The sequence below is a fragment of the Amphiura filiformis genome, chromosome 14 (assembly GCF_039555335.1).
Source record: "Amphiura filiformis chromosome 14, Afil_fr2py, whole genome shotgun sequence".
In the NCBI taxonomy this organism is placed as follows: domain Eukaryota; kingdom Metazoa; phylum Echinodermata; class Ophiuroidea; order Amphilepidida; family Amphiuridae; genus Amphiura; species Amphiura filiformis.
Genome location: NC_092641.1, coordinates 47,845,467 through 47,861,316, shown reverse-complemented (window position 1 = coordinate 47,861,316; position 15,850 = coordinate 47,845,467). Strand labels below are relative to the sequence as shown.

The 15,850-nt window shown below is 38.7% G+C and overlaps 1 protein-coding gene across 1 annotated transcript in view; it reads right to left on the bottom strand.

Moving 5' to 3' along the window:
* The window catches only part of LOC140170211 (sodium-coupled monocarboxylate transporter 1-like), a 60,792-nt gene continuing 44,942 nt past the window's right edge, over window positions 1-15,850 (bottom strand). The window contains exons 7-19 of the mRNA XM_072193547.1: window positions 15,696-15,763; window positions 14,327-14,481; window positions 13,170-13,310; window positions 12,707-12,836; window positions 11,346-11,434; window positions 7,315-7,436; window positions 6,087-6,154; window positions 5,385-5,471; window positions 4,457-4,656; window positions 3,827-3,927; window positions 2,914-3,032; window positions 1,609-1,732; window positions 1-307 (exon numbers count right to left, since the gene is read on the bottom strand). Of these exons, the coding sequence (XP_072049648.1) occupies window positions 216-307; window positions 1,609-1,732; window positions 2,914-3,032; window positions 3,827-3,927; window positions 4,457-4,656; window positions 5,385-5,471; window positions 6,087-6,154; window positions 7,315-7,436; window positions 11,346-11,434; window positions 12,707-12,836; window positions 13,170-13,310; window positions 14,327-14,481; window positions 15,696-15,763 (1,496 nt within the window). The 3' untranslated portion in view covers window positions 1-215. The remainder of the gene's footprint in view (window positions 308-1,608; window positions 1,733-2,913; window positions 3,033-3,826; window positions 3,928-4,456; window positions 4,657-5,384; window positions 5,472-6,086; window positions 6,155-7,314; window positions 7,437-11,345; window positions 11,435-12,706; window positions 12,837-13,169; window positions 13,311-14,326; window positions 14,482-15,695; window positions 15,764-15,850) is intronic.

Genomic DNA, 15,850 nt, shown 5'->3' with positions numbered 1-15,850 from the left:
AACTATAACATGTATCGAAGGCACGACTTCAGTAGCCTTTTTGAAAAATGGTAAACACAATAGGAGGGCGCTGTTCAGCTTGGATAAAGCCTTTAGAATTTACCCAAACTGAACAGCACCCTCATATTGTGTCTTCCAGTCTTCTAAAAGGCTAATGAGTATTGGTCGGTAACATTTTCCAATATGTAAAGGCTCACACTAGATGAAGAAAAGATTCAGTCCGCTGACTTCTGCCATTTAACCAGGTTGCATCTGCTGCGTAATACTAATAGCTTCATTCTTCTGAACTGAGAGCAGCTTCTACAGCCTGGAATGAAAACGAAATAAGACAATTACGAGGGTGGGTCAGTGACTTGTGACGCCATAAATTAATGGATTGTTTTCATGGCAATTCTCAATGATCACATAAACACTGTACCTTTGTCTTTCAAAAAACACATGTAAAAATTACATCACAGGCATAATTACGTAACATCATTAGCATAAAGTCAATAGACTATGGACACTGCCAAATCACGCAAAAAGGCAGGCCTTTTAAATTACAGCAAAGGCACGTGTTTAAAATGTCCGAGAACAGCAAAAGTACAAGGTGAATATGGCTAGTTTTAGGCAGGAATAAACACTAGGTCCTCAGTTTGCTTTTGGTAAAATATGAGCCTTGCCATTGGAATGGAAGCAACATTATTCTGCAAAAATGCGAAAATGAAAAAGCAGTTGAATCCTTATGACTAGAAGAATAATATTGTATATAATTATGTCTTTGTAGCCTGACAAACTTGGATTACTTTTGAGTTTTGACCTCTGTATAAACTACAAATTTTTGACAATTTCCCCCCCCTGCTTTCTTTAATAATTCTTTTTGCCGCCACTTCTTCTGCCGTCTCTTTCTTTTGACCACCCCTGCTTTTATGACCCCGGGGGTTCTTGCCCAAAAGCTCCACCCCCTTCCTGTACTGTTTACAATATTTCTGTGTATTTTGAAAAAGTTACAGAAGTGAGCCAACGAGCCCATCATCCATGCCTTTTTATATGTAGGCTGATTAGGCAATTTAATTTTTCTGGACCCTTCGGTACCTGCAAAACCAACATTTAAGGGGTCCAATGAGAATTTAAGGAGTCGACCTGTCCGAAATTCTAAACTTTGGAACTTGTCAAATATTCCAGTGAAATTATTAGTGTCGTTGGCCTATGATGATTTGGAAGATTTACTGATCTTTTTATTTTTTAAATTTTGATCGACGATTCTTATACTGATTTACGCCTCCGTGCATTGTAAAACTAAGGAGTCCATACAGTTTTTATCAGACCCTTTGGTCACTTTCAACTTGTGATTTAAGGAGTCTAAAATGGCCAAAATCCAAAAATAAGGAGTTCCTGGACGCGCAAACTCCTTAATGCGACCCCTGCTGATTAGGGTGTTGCGCATTATGTATAGAGTTGCACCTGATTGATGCTAAATGGTTTATTTATAAGGTGTTTCTTCGGCCAAAGTGGCCAAGTGCAATAACCTCATGTAATTAAGCTATAATTATAAAACCGTGGCCGGCATTTTAGTAAGTTTCACCACCATATTGATTTAAAGTATATCTTAATCATAATGTTATTTACCTTTGACGTGACAGCGGTACAGTGTCCAGTTTTGTATTCTTCTCTTTTCCTTTCTCCTGGTCGATGAAACCATTTTCGTGATTGCGAGACCATTCTTATTTATATCAGCTTCAGGATTTGGAGTCTATATAAGAAAATTGCATCATTCAAATAATTTGAGTAGTTCTAATTTAGATAAGTTAGCCGAGATGTTTCAGATCAATTCATTAATTCCGTGCCATTGCAACTGAAGTTGAACCATTTATGCGGCTCATAAATGAATGTGCTCAAGCAACATGCTCAGAGAAGACTGTTGGTAAATGTTATCATTACCGTAAAACCTCGTCTACAAGCATAATAGTGTAATTTGAAGCAAGCGTAAATATGCCAGTACAATAGATTTGTCCTAAAATAATACTTGTTTGTACATGCTTGGATCCGTAATTTATTTGCTCAAACTCCATAATGGCGCCTTGATTAATGTAGCTTTCATCAGAATTACTCTATATGCTTGTAGACGAGGTTTTACGGTATATCAAAGCATTAATGACTTGTGATAACCATACAAATTGTTCTTCAACATATCACAGTCAGTCCAACTTGGGCCCGAACTCGGTACTTTACCCGATGATCAAGTTAGAGATTTAAAAATAGTAGCTCAATCAAATTAAGGAAAATAAAAATTCCTTTAAAAAGGAATAGGGTACCCAATGGGACCTTTGATGTGATGTGCTAAAATAGCTTAAAATGTTACCGTTTGGATAACATTTACTTATTTAAAACAACTGTAACATTAGCATGGTAAACAAAAAAGAGTATGGCATGTAAGGCATATAAACATCTCAAAAAAGTAACTAACCCCCCTTAAATAATGGCCATTATTCAAAAAGTGGCTATTGTATTACAAATCTGTAAAATGCGTTGGAAGCAGAATTTATTTCTGCACATTTTTGAAAGTTGCACTGACATGCAAATGTTTGCAATACAAAAACACTCGGATATAGTACACAGATTTCCTTCCATTACACTGAATACAAATCAATAGGCCTACAACTTACTGCAACTTTCAAATCCTTGGTTACATTGATTTAAATGTACGCTGTGACGTCAATATTTAGTCAATTGCTAATTTTTAATAATGATCATTATTTAAGGGGGTTAGTTACTTTTTTGAGAAATGGTACTGCATGGGAATGGTTTCAAATAAAAGCGTACTGCGCTTCTCCCCAACAACCATCAAAATAGGAAGTCCGCTACAAGCCAAGTTGCAACCACCCACCAGCTGGCCAAACTTGTGCACGCCTTTGGATAAATAAGAGAGCATACCTTTGCATAGTCTGTCAGCAAACGGTTTCCTATTTTCTCTTTCCACGATGCAGGAAGACGAGACACCAGCGTTTCACATGCAGGACTGATGAGTTTAGGATCTGGGCGAGGATTAGGACCTGTACGATTGGAATAAAGAAATGACGTAAGTTAATCGGTATTGTAACAAAGATCTTGGAATAGGCTAGTATCCCATAGATTCGAAGTACTGTACACGTTCACGTAACCTCCTTCAACACATTTACATAATTTTGGATACCAGGATCGTATTTTCACGTAACCTCCTTCAACTCATTTACATAATTTTGGATACCTGGATCGTATCCTGATTCGGTGAATTGTCCAATTTAGCATACTTTTGGGTACCGCCATATCTGGCATCACCTAATTAATTATTAATACCTCTACATTGTTTACATAGTGACGTCATTAGAGCTGGTCACTTCGTCAGTACGAAACATGATGAACATTTGCACTTTTCTTTCTCTTACTGTTATATTGTGAAAAACCATCTAGCTGACGTGTTAGTCCAATATTTTTGTCGATGACCCCATGTTCACATTGGCTAAATAAGCCGTATTTTAGCAGCAAAAAAAGGACCGGTTCTTGTCCGCCATTTTTCCCTCAGATGACTTGACCTTTTGAGGTCATTTAGTAGACTTGCTCCCGCCTATTCGTGTGACTTACTACCCAGATTTAATTATAGGATCCACAACATGCTCATCTATCAGGGCACAGTTCTTTAACCCCAATACATTTGCACATTCATTGAATGACCTTTGAAAATTTGAGTACAAAAACTCATACTCTACAACTTGAGGTCATTATTTTGCATTATGATTGTTTAATTGAGGTTATTTGACTATGTCATTGGGTTGAGGCCATTGTGATGTTAGATTCAATATAATAATACCTGTCACTGCACTGACGATCATTCCGACGACCATGGTTGTGAGGAATGTAATCACTGAATACCATGCATATGAGATGTTGTAGAATGCAGATACTTCAGGTCTGATGATCATAAATAGCAAACAAAAACAATGGTCACCATAGGTGTAAATCCCGGTGGGCGTCGAGGGATAAATCCCCTCAATATTTTGCGAGGGGTGGTCCATGCAATCATCCCCCCAATGTTGACGCCTGTGTGTGGGTGTCTGACCAAATCAACCTCATATTTTGCCATTTTAGCCCCAAAAGTGCAAATTTTTGCTCACTGCGCGCATTTATTCCAATTTTGTACCATATTTAATATGGGTATTATTGTCACCATTTTCAGCTTGATGTGGAGCTGAGAAGCCAAGTTATAATCCAAAATATGTAGAAATTGACGGCCATTTTGAAATCCAAGATGGCCGCCAAGGGGCTGGGAGAAAAAAATGGTAAGAACTTGATTTGAGTTCCTGGAACCCTTAATATCTATCATTTAAGACCAAAATCTCAAAATGTTACATTCCCTCCCACAAATAACATAGGGTACTACACTAAAAGTTATATTCTGAATAATTAAACAAACAAAAACACACAAATAACAACAACACACCTGTCCGGTTCTGGTATTTTCATTGTGGTTGACATCATAGTTGGAGTAGCCATATCATCAGTTGTATTGAATAACAAATCGGTAGCCATGCATCCTTCTGTAGACAGTGGTAAATTCGTTGAAGATATCTGATTCATTAGGTGACCGATACTAACCCAAAGACCCATAATAATACCGGCACCGAATCCAGCAAGTGCCCCCTGCAAATATAATGTATAAATATAATTATTATTTATATCAGGCTTTTGAGCGATACAACAAAACTATAATTATATTGTTCAGTTTTTGCAAAATACCAACACGCATCACAATACAACAACACAACTGTCACAAAATATTATATTTTGAACACGGCGAAAAAATATTGTAAGCGGATGTTAAACCTGCTGTTATAATTTAAGACCGAATTAAAAAGCCTAGTTTGCGTCTGACGTCAGGGCAAAGGCGCGGCGTGATTGGTTGCTGACCTGCGCAGTACGTCATTAACCTCATCAACAAAAGTTTGGAAAGTTTTTCAAGCATCTATATCTCAAATTATTTATGACATGTTTATACCGTGTTGCATATCAATGGATAGCTACTTTATTCCGCTTTACAATGACACCACATTTGAAACAATCACCCTTTCCATGCATGAGTACACGTTTTGTGAATGTAGTTGGGTCTCAAACCAAATTGACCATTATAAATACCTTCCACAGGGGAGGGGGTAAGTTTCTCAAATATAATTAGTCAGATTTAATCATTTTAAAACCTATACTCCCCATGTACTGTGGTTTTACCTATCTTCCACAACTGGAGTGAGTATCTCATATGGAAGTTACCCAATTGTCTATTCTATTCGAAACTCATACTCCCTCTGTGGAAGACGAAATCTTCTACAGGGTATAGTGTGGATTTTAAATGGGATAGCCCAATAACGGCTTACCTTTTTGTTCGCCCATGGGACCATCATTCCAAGGGTAAAAAGAGCTAAAACTGGACCGTTTACCGTACCCGCAGCTGTATATGCCGTCTGTTAATCAAATTCGAAAACAAACTATATATATAATGTGTTTGAACTACTGAGACTAATGCTGATTTCATACTTTCCTGCCGCTTGCCGCTTTGCCGCTGTGAAGATTATTTTACTTCACTGCGCAATCTCGCCAAAAACGCTAGCGGTGACCAGTGGGTAAGCCGATATATCGATCACCCCACCGCTTTGCCGCGGCGGCAGCACCGCTGGTAGTTGAATTCAAGTCAACTGGTGCTGAGCGGCAAGAATGGCTTTCAGAGTCATGCCGCTGCCGCTCAGTGGTGTGCCGCTCCGCTTGCAGAAAAGTACAAGCGGCATGATGAAGCGTCATACCGCTCAGCGGCAAGCGGCAGAAAGTATGAAACCAGCATAATTTAGAATTCCAACATAACGCAAGTTATCCTCCTCAATAGGCCTCGATAGATGTAATGCTACATAAATGTGTTTTAAACAGTCATTCCAAAAATGCTAAACGACGCCTGTTTATTGACTATGACCCTAATGATAAACATTGAACCATACTGATCTTTATAGTTATACAGCGAGATTTTTCAGTAAAACTTTGTATTCCGAACATTGCAACCGTTTATGATCGGCCAAGCTATAACTTACCTGGGCAATTTTCCCTAGTGCAAGAGCTACGAAAGCTAACCCAATGACAACAACACCATATAAAGCAGCTGTACAAGAAAAAAAGAAAAATTGATCAATATTACCAGTGGCGAAGCCAACATTTCGACATCAGGGACAGGCAAATGCATCGACGCCTAAACATTTCGACAGTGAGTACCAAATTACTTGGATCCGAAGAACAATTATTATTTCTTACTTTTAAATTTTTACTTTTTACAGGGTGACAGAACGGGCTATGGAAATAATAACAATTTATAGGTGTAACAAAGAAGGACATGATGTCGAATACCATTTTTTAAGACAGAAATCAGGAGTGCTAGCTATTAAAATCAAAGAAATAAGGTGGGCAGGACACCTGACCAGGAGGTATAACAACAGAAGGACACGCACAACAACAGCTTGGACTCCGAACCAGAAGAGGGAGACAAAACAGAAGATGGAGGTATGAGTGAATAGCACAAAACGGTGTTGCTTGGCAGAAAATAGCTCAAGATAGAATCATGGAAAGTTGGCGAAGAGGCTTTCCTCCTACAGTAGAGGAAAGTAGACTAACGAAGATGTTTTCCAAACTGCATGGTTGCCTTATTTTGATTTGTTGATCGTAGATGCTGTCTAGTTTTTAAGCCCCTCATCTTACGGTTAAGAGTTCAAGCTGTTGTTGTGCGTGTCCTTCTGTTGTTATACCTCCTGGTAAGGTGTCTTGCCCACCTTCTTTCTTTGATTTTAATATCTAGCACTCCTGAGTTATGTCTTAAATCGGCATGATTCGTCATGCTGTCCTTCTTTGTTACACCTATCATTATTATTTCCCTAACCCGTTCTGTCACCAAGAGTTTCTTCTCCAAAAGAGAGAATAGGTATGATGCTGGTCAAATAATTGCCTCTTCTGGGATAGAACGAGTAGTGTCTCAAAAGATGTAGCTGCGTGAGACAAACTTCGCTGAATTCTTCTCTTTTCCTTTCCGGTTTAATTGTTGATAGTGATCTTCTTCCCAGATAAAATAAATTTAATGTGATGGTCTACTGTTTTCAGGTCTTTTCCCTGCACAGTCACTTAAGTTTTCCTTAGATTCATGTTGAGGCCTTCTTTGTGCCTATACATAACTTATTTCAATGTATGAACCATTTTATTTTCTTGAAAAAAATTAAAATTGGTTTTTGCAATGTAACAGCCTGTATTGTTAATTTCGAACACAAAATGTCTTACCAAGAAGTTTCAGCACCATTGTATATTTTATATTGTTTTCCTCAAGTTTGGGAAAAATTACTTTTTTGACGATGTCTTCTCCAGTTACAGCCGCTAAACCACTCAATGCCGATGACAAAGTACTGGAAATAACAACGACATGTGAAGAGCTTATTTCCAAACCGTGTTAAGTCCACAAACACATGTGTCTGATTTACCTGTGCGATATTGCAATGGGTTGTGATGCTATAGGCATTATAATTTCAGTTGGATGCAAAATTACAAAGCAAACTGAGTGAGGCCTTTGATTCCAAAATGAGAACAATAGTCTGCATATTGTTAACAAGCATTGTTGTGGTAAATAATGGCTTGTTGATGGTAAAACTAATTGTTGCAAATGTCAAACTTGTCAAAGTACTATAATTGTGATTGCATCACACAAGTAAATGAGCAACATGAGGTTGTGCATTTAACACGGTTTAGAAATAAGCTTGTATTGGTAATATTGGTGGTGTCTGAAATATACTGAACTTGTCACAGTGTGTAGGCCTATGCCTCACAATTTTTAAATGAAGATGCAGTGCATACATAGCCTATGTATCGCGAAATCCAACTAGATCCAAATATACTTCAACCTCCGCAAAATACTTCGCGAACTGCTAGCTTCGCCAAATATGCCAAAGGACAAGATCAATGAAGTGTTATAAACGCGTTTTAGTTATGGTCAAAACGTTTTAAATACATTTAAATGTTAGATTATACTATTAAGGTCATGAAAACATTTTGAAAATGTTTGATACGAAAAAACACTATAACAACATTTTGAAAATCTTGTTAAAATCTTATTGCAAATTTTTTGGGCAAACATTAATCGCTAATGCGCCTGTCACACTACACCGAATAGGTCTTCCGTACAAGAAACGGATGGTATTTTAGTAAATCCGTTGTTGTTCGTCAATGATCGTTTTATGTTCTTTTTATGTCCTGCTATCATCCGCCAAATGCGTTTCGTGTTAGGTGATGTTCGTTAAGTCCGTCGGCAAGTTTTGTGCATGCACAAAACTGGAAACGGAGTGTACCGAATACACATGTTCGGTATTTATCCGATGTGTGTTCGTATAGTGCTGCATATTGCCGGAGTTTCTTCGCTCTCCTTTCGTTCATGTTCGTTCTTTGTTCGTTGCACTCGGCCTGTGTTCGTTGCAAATACGTTCCTGTGAGGCCTTCACCACCGGATAGCATATTTTTGCATTCGGTGATGTACGTTGACCCAGACCGTCTGAGCGTCACACTACACCGGATCGGTCTTCCGTATAAGAAACGGATGGTATTTTAGCAAATCCGTTAGTGTTTGTCAATGTTCGTTTTATGTTCTTCATATGTCCTGCTATTATCCGCCAAATGCGTTTCGTGTTAGGTGATGTTTGTTTAGTCCGTCGACAATACGTTTCAAGTTTTGTGCATGCACAAAACTTGAAACGGAGTGTGCCGAATACACATGTTCGGAAGTTGTCCGATGTGTGTTCGTACTGTTCTGTATATATACCCTGGGTTTGTTCGTTATTCTTTCGTTTATATACCGCAGGTGTTTGCAAGGTTTCGCAAGCGCTTGTGCCGGATGTAGGCCTATGGCGAACATGTGCATCGATCATGGTGGGGGAAGACTTTCTGAAGGGTGTGTGACGCAATATCATATTTCCCCCAGTAATTGACAGTACTGACTGACAAGTAGAAAAAGGGGGAAAGGAGAGACAAAAAGAAAAGAAAGTGAGAAAAATTGAAGAGAGAAGAGAAAAAGTCAAATTGCACGTAATTTAGTAGGCCGGACATGTAAGTAGTATTGAGGGAGGGGCACTTTCTGAAGGGTGGCGGACGCAATATCAAATTCTTACCAGTTTTAGTGATTGACAAGAAAGAAAAAAGAAGAGAAAACATGGAAAAGGTTAAATTGTACGTTATTGAGTAGGCCCAGGATAGCAGTAAGCCTAAGTATAGGCCTGTGATTATTATAGGCAGTGCTTAAATGTGGTTCCTTGGCCCAAAAGCCTGTGAAAATTACTGCCGGCCCGTCGATATGTAGGGCCCGTGACATTTTGTCATTTTTTCTGCTATGGACATCCACGTGTTATTTTTAAAACAATTGTTTATATTATACAATAATGGTGAAAACTTTTCAATGGCTTCAATTAGGCTTTCGTTTCACCAATTTGCGGCTGTTTCAAACTAAAATAGTACCCAATAATAGTGCTAAAATTGATCCAAAAAATGACAGTGGCTTCAATTGGGCCTTCATTGTCCAAAGGTTTCTCACCTCTATTGCCCCCGGACGCTGGTTGCCCTGATATATCAGATTTGTAGCCCTTTTGTACTTTTTCGTCAAAGTTTTCCCCTTTAAAAGTTGTCTTTCCCCACTTTGTTCACCCTCTGAAAAAGTGCTTGCTACGTCACTGCCTCTAAGGGGTCAAAAACCCTCTCAAACACCCTCTCCTCCCCCACTTTTCTAATAGGGTGGACGTCCCTGTTGGTGCCACTTGCGACGGATTCGCCGGTCATTTGTCGGACGGTGAACGATTGAATGTAAAACGCCTGCAGGATTATTAGCGGCCACAACGCATAGAGAGACGAACGGGAATCGGACCCCCAAATCCGGACATTTGTCGGACGTTGACCCCCAACTCCGGTCATTTGTCGGACGTTGAACGATCGAATATAAGACGCCTGCAGGATTATTAGCGGCCACAACGCATAGAGAAACGAACGGGAATCGGACCCCCAAATCCGGTCATTTGTCGGACGTTGAACGATCGGATATAAGACGCCTGCAGGATTATTAGCGGCCACAACGCATAGAGAGACGAACGGGAATCGGACCCAAAATCCCACCGAATCTTCTGCCGGACTGGTGATTTTTCCACCGAATAAAATATTTTTGTATTCGGTGATGTACGTTGATCCAGTCCGTCGTAGTGTGACAGACCTATAAACACTCGTTATGAAAATACCGAACTTGCCTTCGTGACTCACGAGGTATATTCTCGTATCACACTCAAAGCTATCCAATTATATAAATACGTTTACTGGCAATCGAATTAGCCTAAATGACGAAACAATGTGCATGTTTATTTCTAATGAAATCTTGTAATATTGCATCATAATTTTCTGTTATACTATCCCTAGACTTCTCCGTAGTCCACTTGCCAATTGTGCACTACTCTGGCTATTACATTTAAGCTTAAAACTCTGATTTAATTAATGAGTGCACAATTGATAGATTTTCACAACTGATCTTTTCAGTCACCGTACGCCCTCTGTTTGTTAGCTTCCCAAGTGGACTACTGACTTTGCCTTGAGAGTTAGGCCAATTTCTGGCCTAACTAAAATTGGTGATGATGTAATGCATCTTTAAAAATGAATCAGGCTTGTGATTGGTCGCCCAGATCTCGTTATTGTTTAAATCCTCCCGACGCGTACTGGTACAATTATAACTATACATGGTACACAACTATCTAGGGAATGCGGCGCTTTTGTGCTGGTGGATGAACGTATGCATCTAGCGCGTATTGTACCACCATGCTTAGTCTTGTGGTTAGATTTTATTGATAAACAAGTATGATTGACAGTGTGTGAGTCCCGGGGTAAAGTTCTGCTTAAAAGTGAAAGTCCATAGTCGGTTTTTCGGATAATAAACTGGCAGATTCTAAAATTAGAATTGTTCAGTATTGAAGTGTCATTATAATAATGCCATTATGATATGTTGCATTCAATAATAAGCCTACGTAGGGCCTATACTTTACTTTTACTGTCACAAATATAATTATATAGCCTAAACTTTTTCATAACCATTTTATACTAGTATTTTGATGTAGGCCTACTAAATATCAGTATAATTTCGAGTTCAACTGAATGCGTTCATCATGATTAATAACATTTTTATTTATCAAAAATCGACTATGGCATAGTCTATACTATCCCATGCGATTACTTCTACAGCGGATTGGTATGTGTGTTGAACATTGCATAATGTTATCCATTCATTTCAGTAAATCCCTTACCTTAGACAGGCACACAATACACCCGAAAGGAACAACCCCGGCACACCTGGAATGTTACGAAATACGTTAATGACTAAATACGGCAAAATCTGAAAAAAAGAACATAATAGACGAAATGAAATGACATTAAATCTTTCCATTTAAACAAAAAGATTGAAGAAGCAGAAGAAGAACGACAACAACAACAACACCAACACGATCATGACGATAAAGAAGAAACCACAACATCAACAATAAAATCAACAAGAAGAAGAACAACAAGTAAAATACAATCTGTTTGAAATAAGATGACCATCATGGGACATCTGCAAAAGATAATGAAATTAACACTTGTAATGCTTGTAACGAGATTATTTGTTATTGGAACGCTTGTAACGATATTATTTAGTACACTATGTTTCGTTTATTGAGACAACAGGTTGACAAAAGTAATGAAAGGGAATAGAAGAAAGAAAGGGCGAAATTAGGATCTTCAGACGTCCAATAGTACGTTTAGACGCTTAGTGTGGTGCACACCGACATCACCTGGCTAATTACTTGGTACATCAGAGATACTACAATCAATACTCGGGATCAATACACGTGAATGTGCTATGCACGAGTTTGATATGAGACGAAAATCTTTGGATACCGGGGTAGAAAATGATGAATATCTCCCGTGTAAATGATTTCGTCTAAAGAAGCCAGATGTGGTTCCTTACACTTGAATATATGTTTTGAATAGATATGATAGTCGTTAGCTAGCGTCTTGAGACAGAAGCTGGCAATAATTCTGATTTTATATGTGCAGACTATATAGCGCAGTGTATAGGCCAATCGTGGAGGTAGTCTAAAAGCAGATGACATATGGCGTACCATGGTCACTCACACACAGCGAAGTTCAGTCACCGGGCTATTGTCAGTAGCCTTAGTCAGATGTCCTTCGGCCCATTATGCGTCTTAAAACTATTAAACAGGTCGGAACAAAATGGCCATGCGTGGCGGTGGATTCAACCTACCATGGCGATTTGTGTTATGAGTCGTTAATGACTCGAGGCCAAAAACACTTTTTCCCAAATTCACTTCAGAATGCACAACAAAACACACCTAATGGTACAAATACAATGAACATTCTAGAGACGGGAGATTCCTATCAATCCAAAATTATGATTCAATTTGTTTTTGATCAACTTGATGCATGAGAGGGGATTCCCGAAATGTCATCCTTAACTCCCGGGCGCCACAACCCCAGCTTCGCCAATGACTGTATTTGTGCGAATTATGCATTTATTTTTGTCTAGAAGGCCTACTTACATGACTTACATTGGACGTTGAGAATTTGTGAGGATTTTCTATTGTTTTTTTTTTTTTTTTTTACTTACCTGATCGTTTTTAATAATTTTTCCAGCAAGGAATGGATCACAATCATGATAATAAGCATACACGACTAGCCCAACCATGACTGCAAACACCGTTATGATCACCATACCAATGGCATATAGAGCGAGAGCACTGTAAACAACCAAACAAGAAATTGATAATTACATCAATATTCGGCAAGACGCATTCACTCAGAACTCTAGCCAACAGCTTCTATTGTTATGCATAGTCGCGCTACATGCAAACACGAAGAACCCCAGCAACAATAGTGTAAAGGGTTTTGAGCAAATCATCGAATACACATAGTTATAAGTAAACCTGCAAACGTGTGTCTCAACCCCATTAGCTCAGTTGGTAAAGCGCCGGACTTTGGTACAATTTCTTGTTTTCAAAAGCGCTCGATAGCAAGCACATAATTATGCTAACTATCGAGATTTTACGGTATAAATAAGAAGGCATACTTACCCATTTGCATGTTTAATATTTCTGCAAGAGAGATATCGTTGTACTTGGTATTGAGTAAGCCCATGCCAATACGTCCACAATGGTATGCCGCCAATCATGGTAGACCATACTGTATAGCGAACGGTGAGGTCAGGATCGACACTAAAACAAAATTACAATTTCATGAGTTCTTGAGATCTTGAGACTGAGTTGTCTTAACTATTTCTTTATCTTTGTATCTTTACTATTTCTTAATTTCAAACTGGCTATGACAGGAACATAAAAAGTCGGAATTCGTGATCACAAGATTCTGACTTCCTGAAGTTACAAAGCGAACCGCGTGGCCCTTTCTTCCGTAGTATAGTACTTTTTCAGTCATGGGCGCCAACCAGCATGACCAATAATAATCGTGGGCGACCCCCTCCAATATTCCTTAGCAGCTCAACACACGTGCCACTACCAATATAACTTTGAACAGTGTTCACGGTTGTTTGATGGGATCATTTATTAACTTTTCTAACAAAAAACATTATATAATGTTTAATTCTAGACCTGAACAATACCAACAGCTATCATATATTTTGAAGTAATTTTTAAGATAGATTTTCGTTTCCATATCAAATTATTCATCTTTTTCTGCTTTATTGTGGTAATTTTTATTCTATAAACTTAAATTAGACTTATTCCTTACATTTCGTCGGTCGCAACACATAGTGGCGTAGAGTGATTTTCAAATTTTCCGTTTCACATAGTGGCGTATAGCTTTAGAGCTAATTATTATCCTATAACAGTTATTCCTTGTTAACTATTAAAGACACAGTTTAATAGTTTGAACCTTAAACTTCAATTTGAAATGGAATCGGGCCACTGAGAGATAACAGTGGAGAAGTATAGACCCCATTACTAGTAGCACATCCATCAAAAACTGTTTGCTCGGAAACACATTTTGTCCTTCACGTACGCCACTATGTGTTGCGACCGACGATTTCATGGTAAAAAGTTTTTTTCTGATGTTCTACTACCATTATGCACGTGTCTACCCCTTGTAAAGATTCAAACAAGATTTAAGATAAATAGCGCCATCATTGTTCAACTTTTCTTTAAAATGACACAGTTTTACATTCCATCAAACAACACAGTCCCACACTGGCATTTTGTGAAGTACTACATTTACTTACTTGAATAGATCAATCCTGCCACCTTTGAGACCGATATTAAACACCCCTTGGAATCCATCGTGGTCTAGAGATCCTTTAATGATGACCGCAAGAAAACCAAAGACACATACCATCATTTGAAAAACATCGGCCCATACTACGGCTTTCATTCCGCCCTATGGACATAAAATGGTGTCAGATATTTCAGTAAAAACACAAAACACAGTTTAAAGGAAGTTTCCGTCAATCACAACATTAGGCATATGACTTAGGAAAATAGATATCAAGCACGAATCACATGGTTGTATTTTAAACAATTAAACTCATAATTGACATAAAACGAATAAAAACAGGCGTGTATCAATACGCAGATATTCAAAATTACCGAGCGCCGCAAAAAAAATGTCTGGTGCAATGACGTCTTGGTTATTTGTGCTCAACTGTCGCCAGCCTGCATTGTATTACTGGGACAAAAGTTTGGAAAGTTTTTTCAAGCATCTATTTCTCAGATTATTTGTGACATTCTCATATCGTGTTGCATATCAATGGATAGCTACTTTATTCCCCTTATCAGTTTATACAATGACACCACATTTGAAACAATCACCTTTTTCACACCTGAGTACACGTCTTGTGAATGTAGTGGGATCTCAAAGTCTCAAACAGAATGTGCCAAATTTACCATTCTGCGCAGCAAGCTGTAATCCCATATCTTCACAATCTGGGACCTAATGCAATTCTCCGGGGCAATCCTCCAAGATGAAAACACTCGCCCACAGAGCCAGGGTAGTCAACGAATATGGGAATCGAGAGATTGGAATGGCCCGCCGCCCAGACCTCAACCCGATTGAACACAAAACTTGTGGGACCAGCTTGGTTGTGCTGTGCGTGCCAGAGTAGCCAATGCAGCCACATTGAAACACCTGCGACGAACGAATCCTGGTTGACGAATGGAATGCCATCCCACAGCAACGTGTGCCAGGCTGGTGGTGAGCAGCATGAGGAGGAGGTGTCTGGCTGTTGTGGTTGCGTATGGGTTTTCTACCCGCTATTGAGGTTTACAATGGTTTATGACTATTGTTTGAGCATAGAATAATCATGATAATGGTCACTTTAATTGGCACATTCTGCTTGAGAACCCATTGCATTCACCACAAGACGTGTACTCAGCCGTGAAAATGTGATTGCTTTAAACGTGGTGTCATTGTAAACGGGAACAAAGTCGCTATCCATTGATATGAAACACGATATAAACATGTCATAAATAATCTGAGATATAGATGATTGAAAAAACTTTCCAAACTTTTGTTGAGGAGTTTATAAAGTAGACTGCATTTCCCACTTAAGCACAGGTCCGAGACTGACTATCAGGTTCAAGTTTGATACTTACTATCGTTGTGTAGAAAATACAAACAATTCCAAGCATGAACAACGCTGCGTTGAAACTCATACCAGTCTCTGTTGAAAGAAGTCACAGAAAATGGATTTAAGGGGAAAACCAACGGAATTGTTGAATAAATGTATTTTGTCTATTTTGTCATCTAG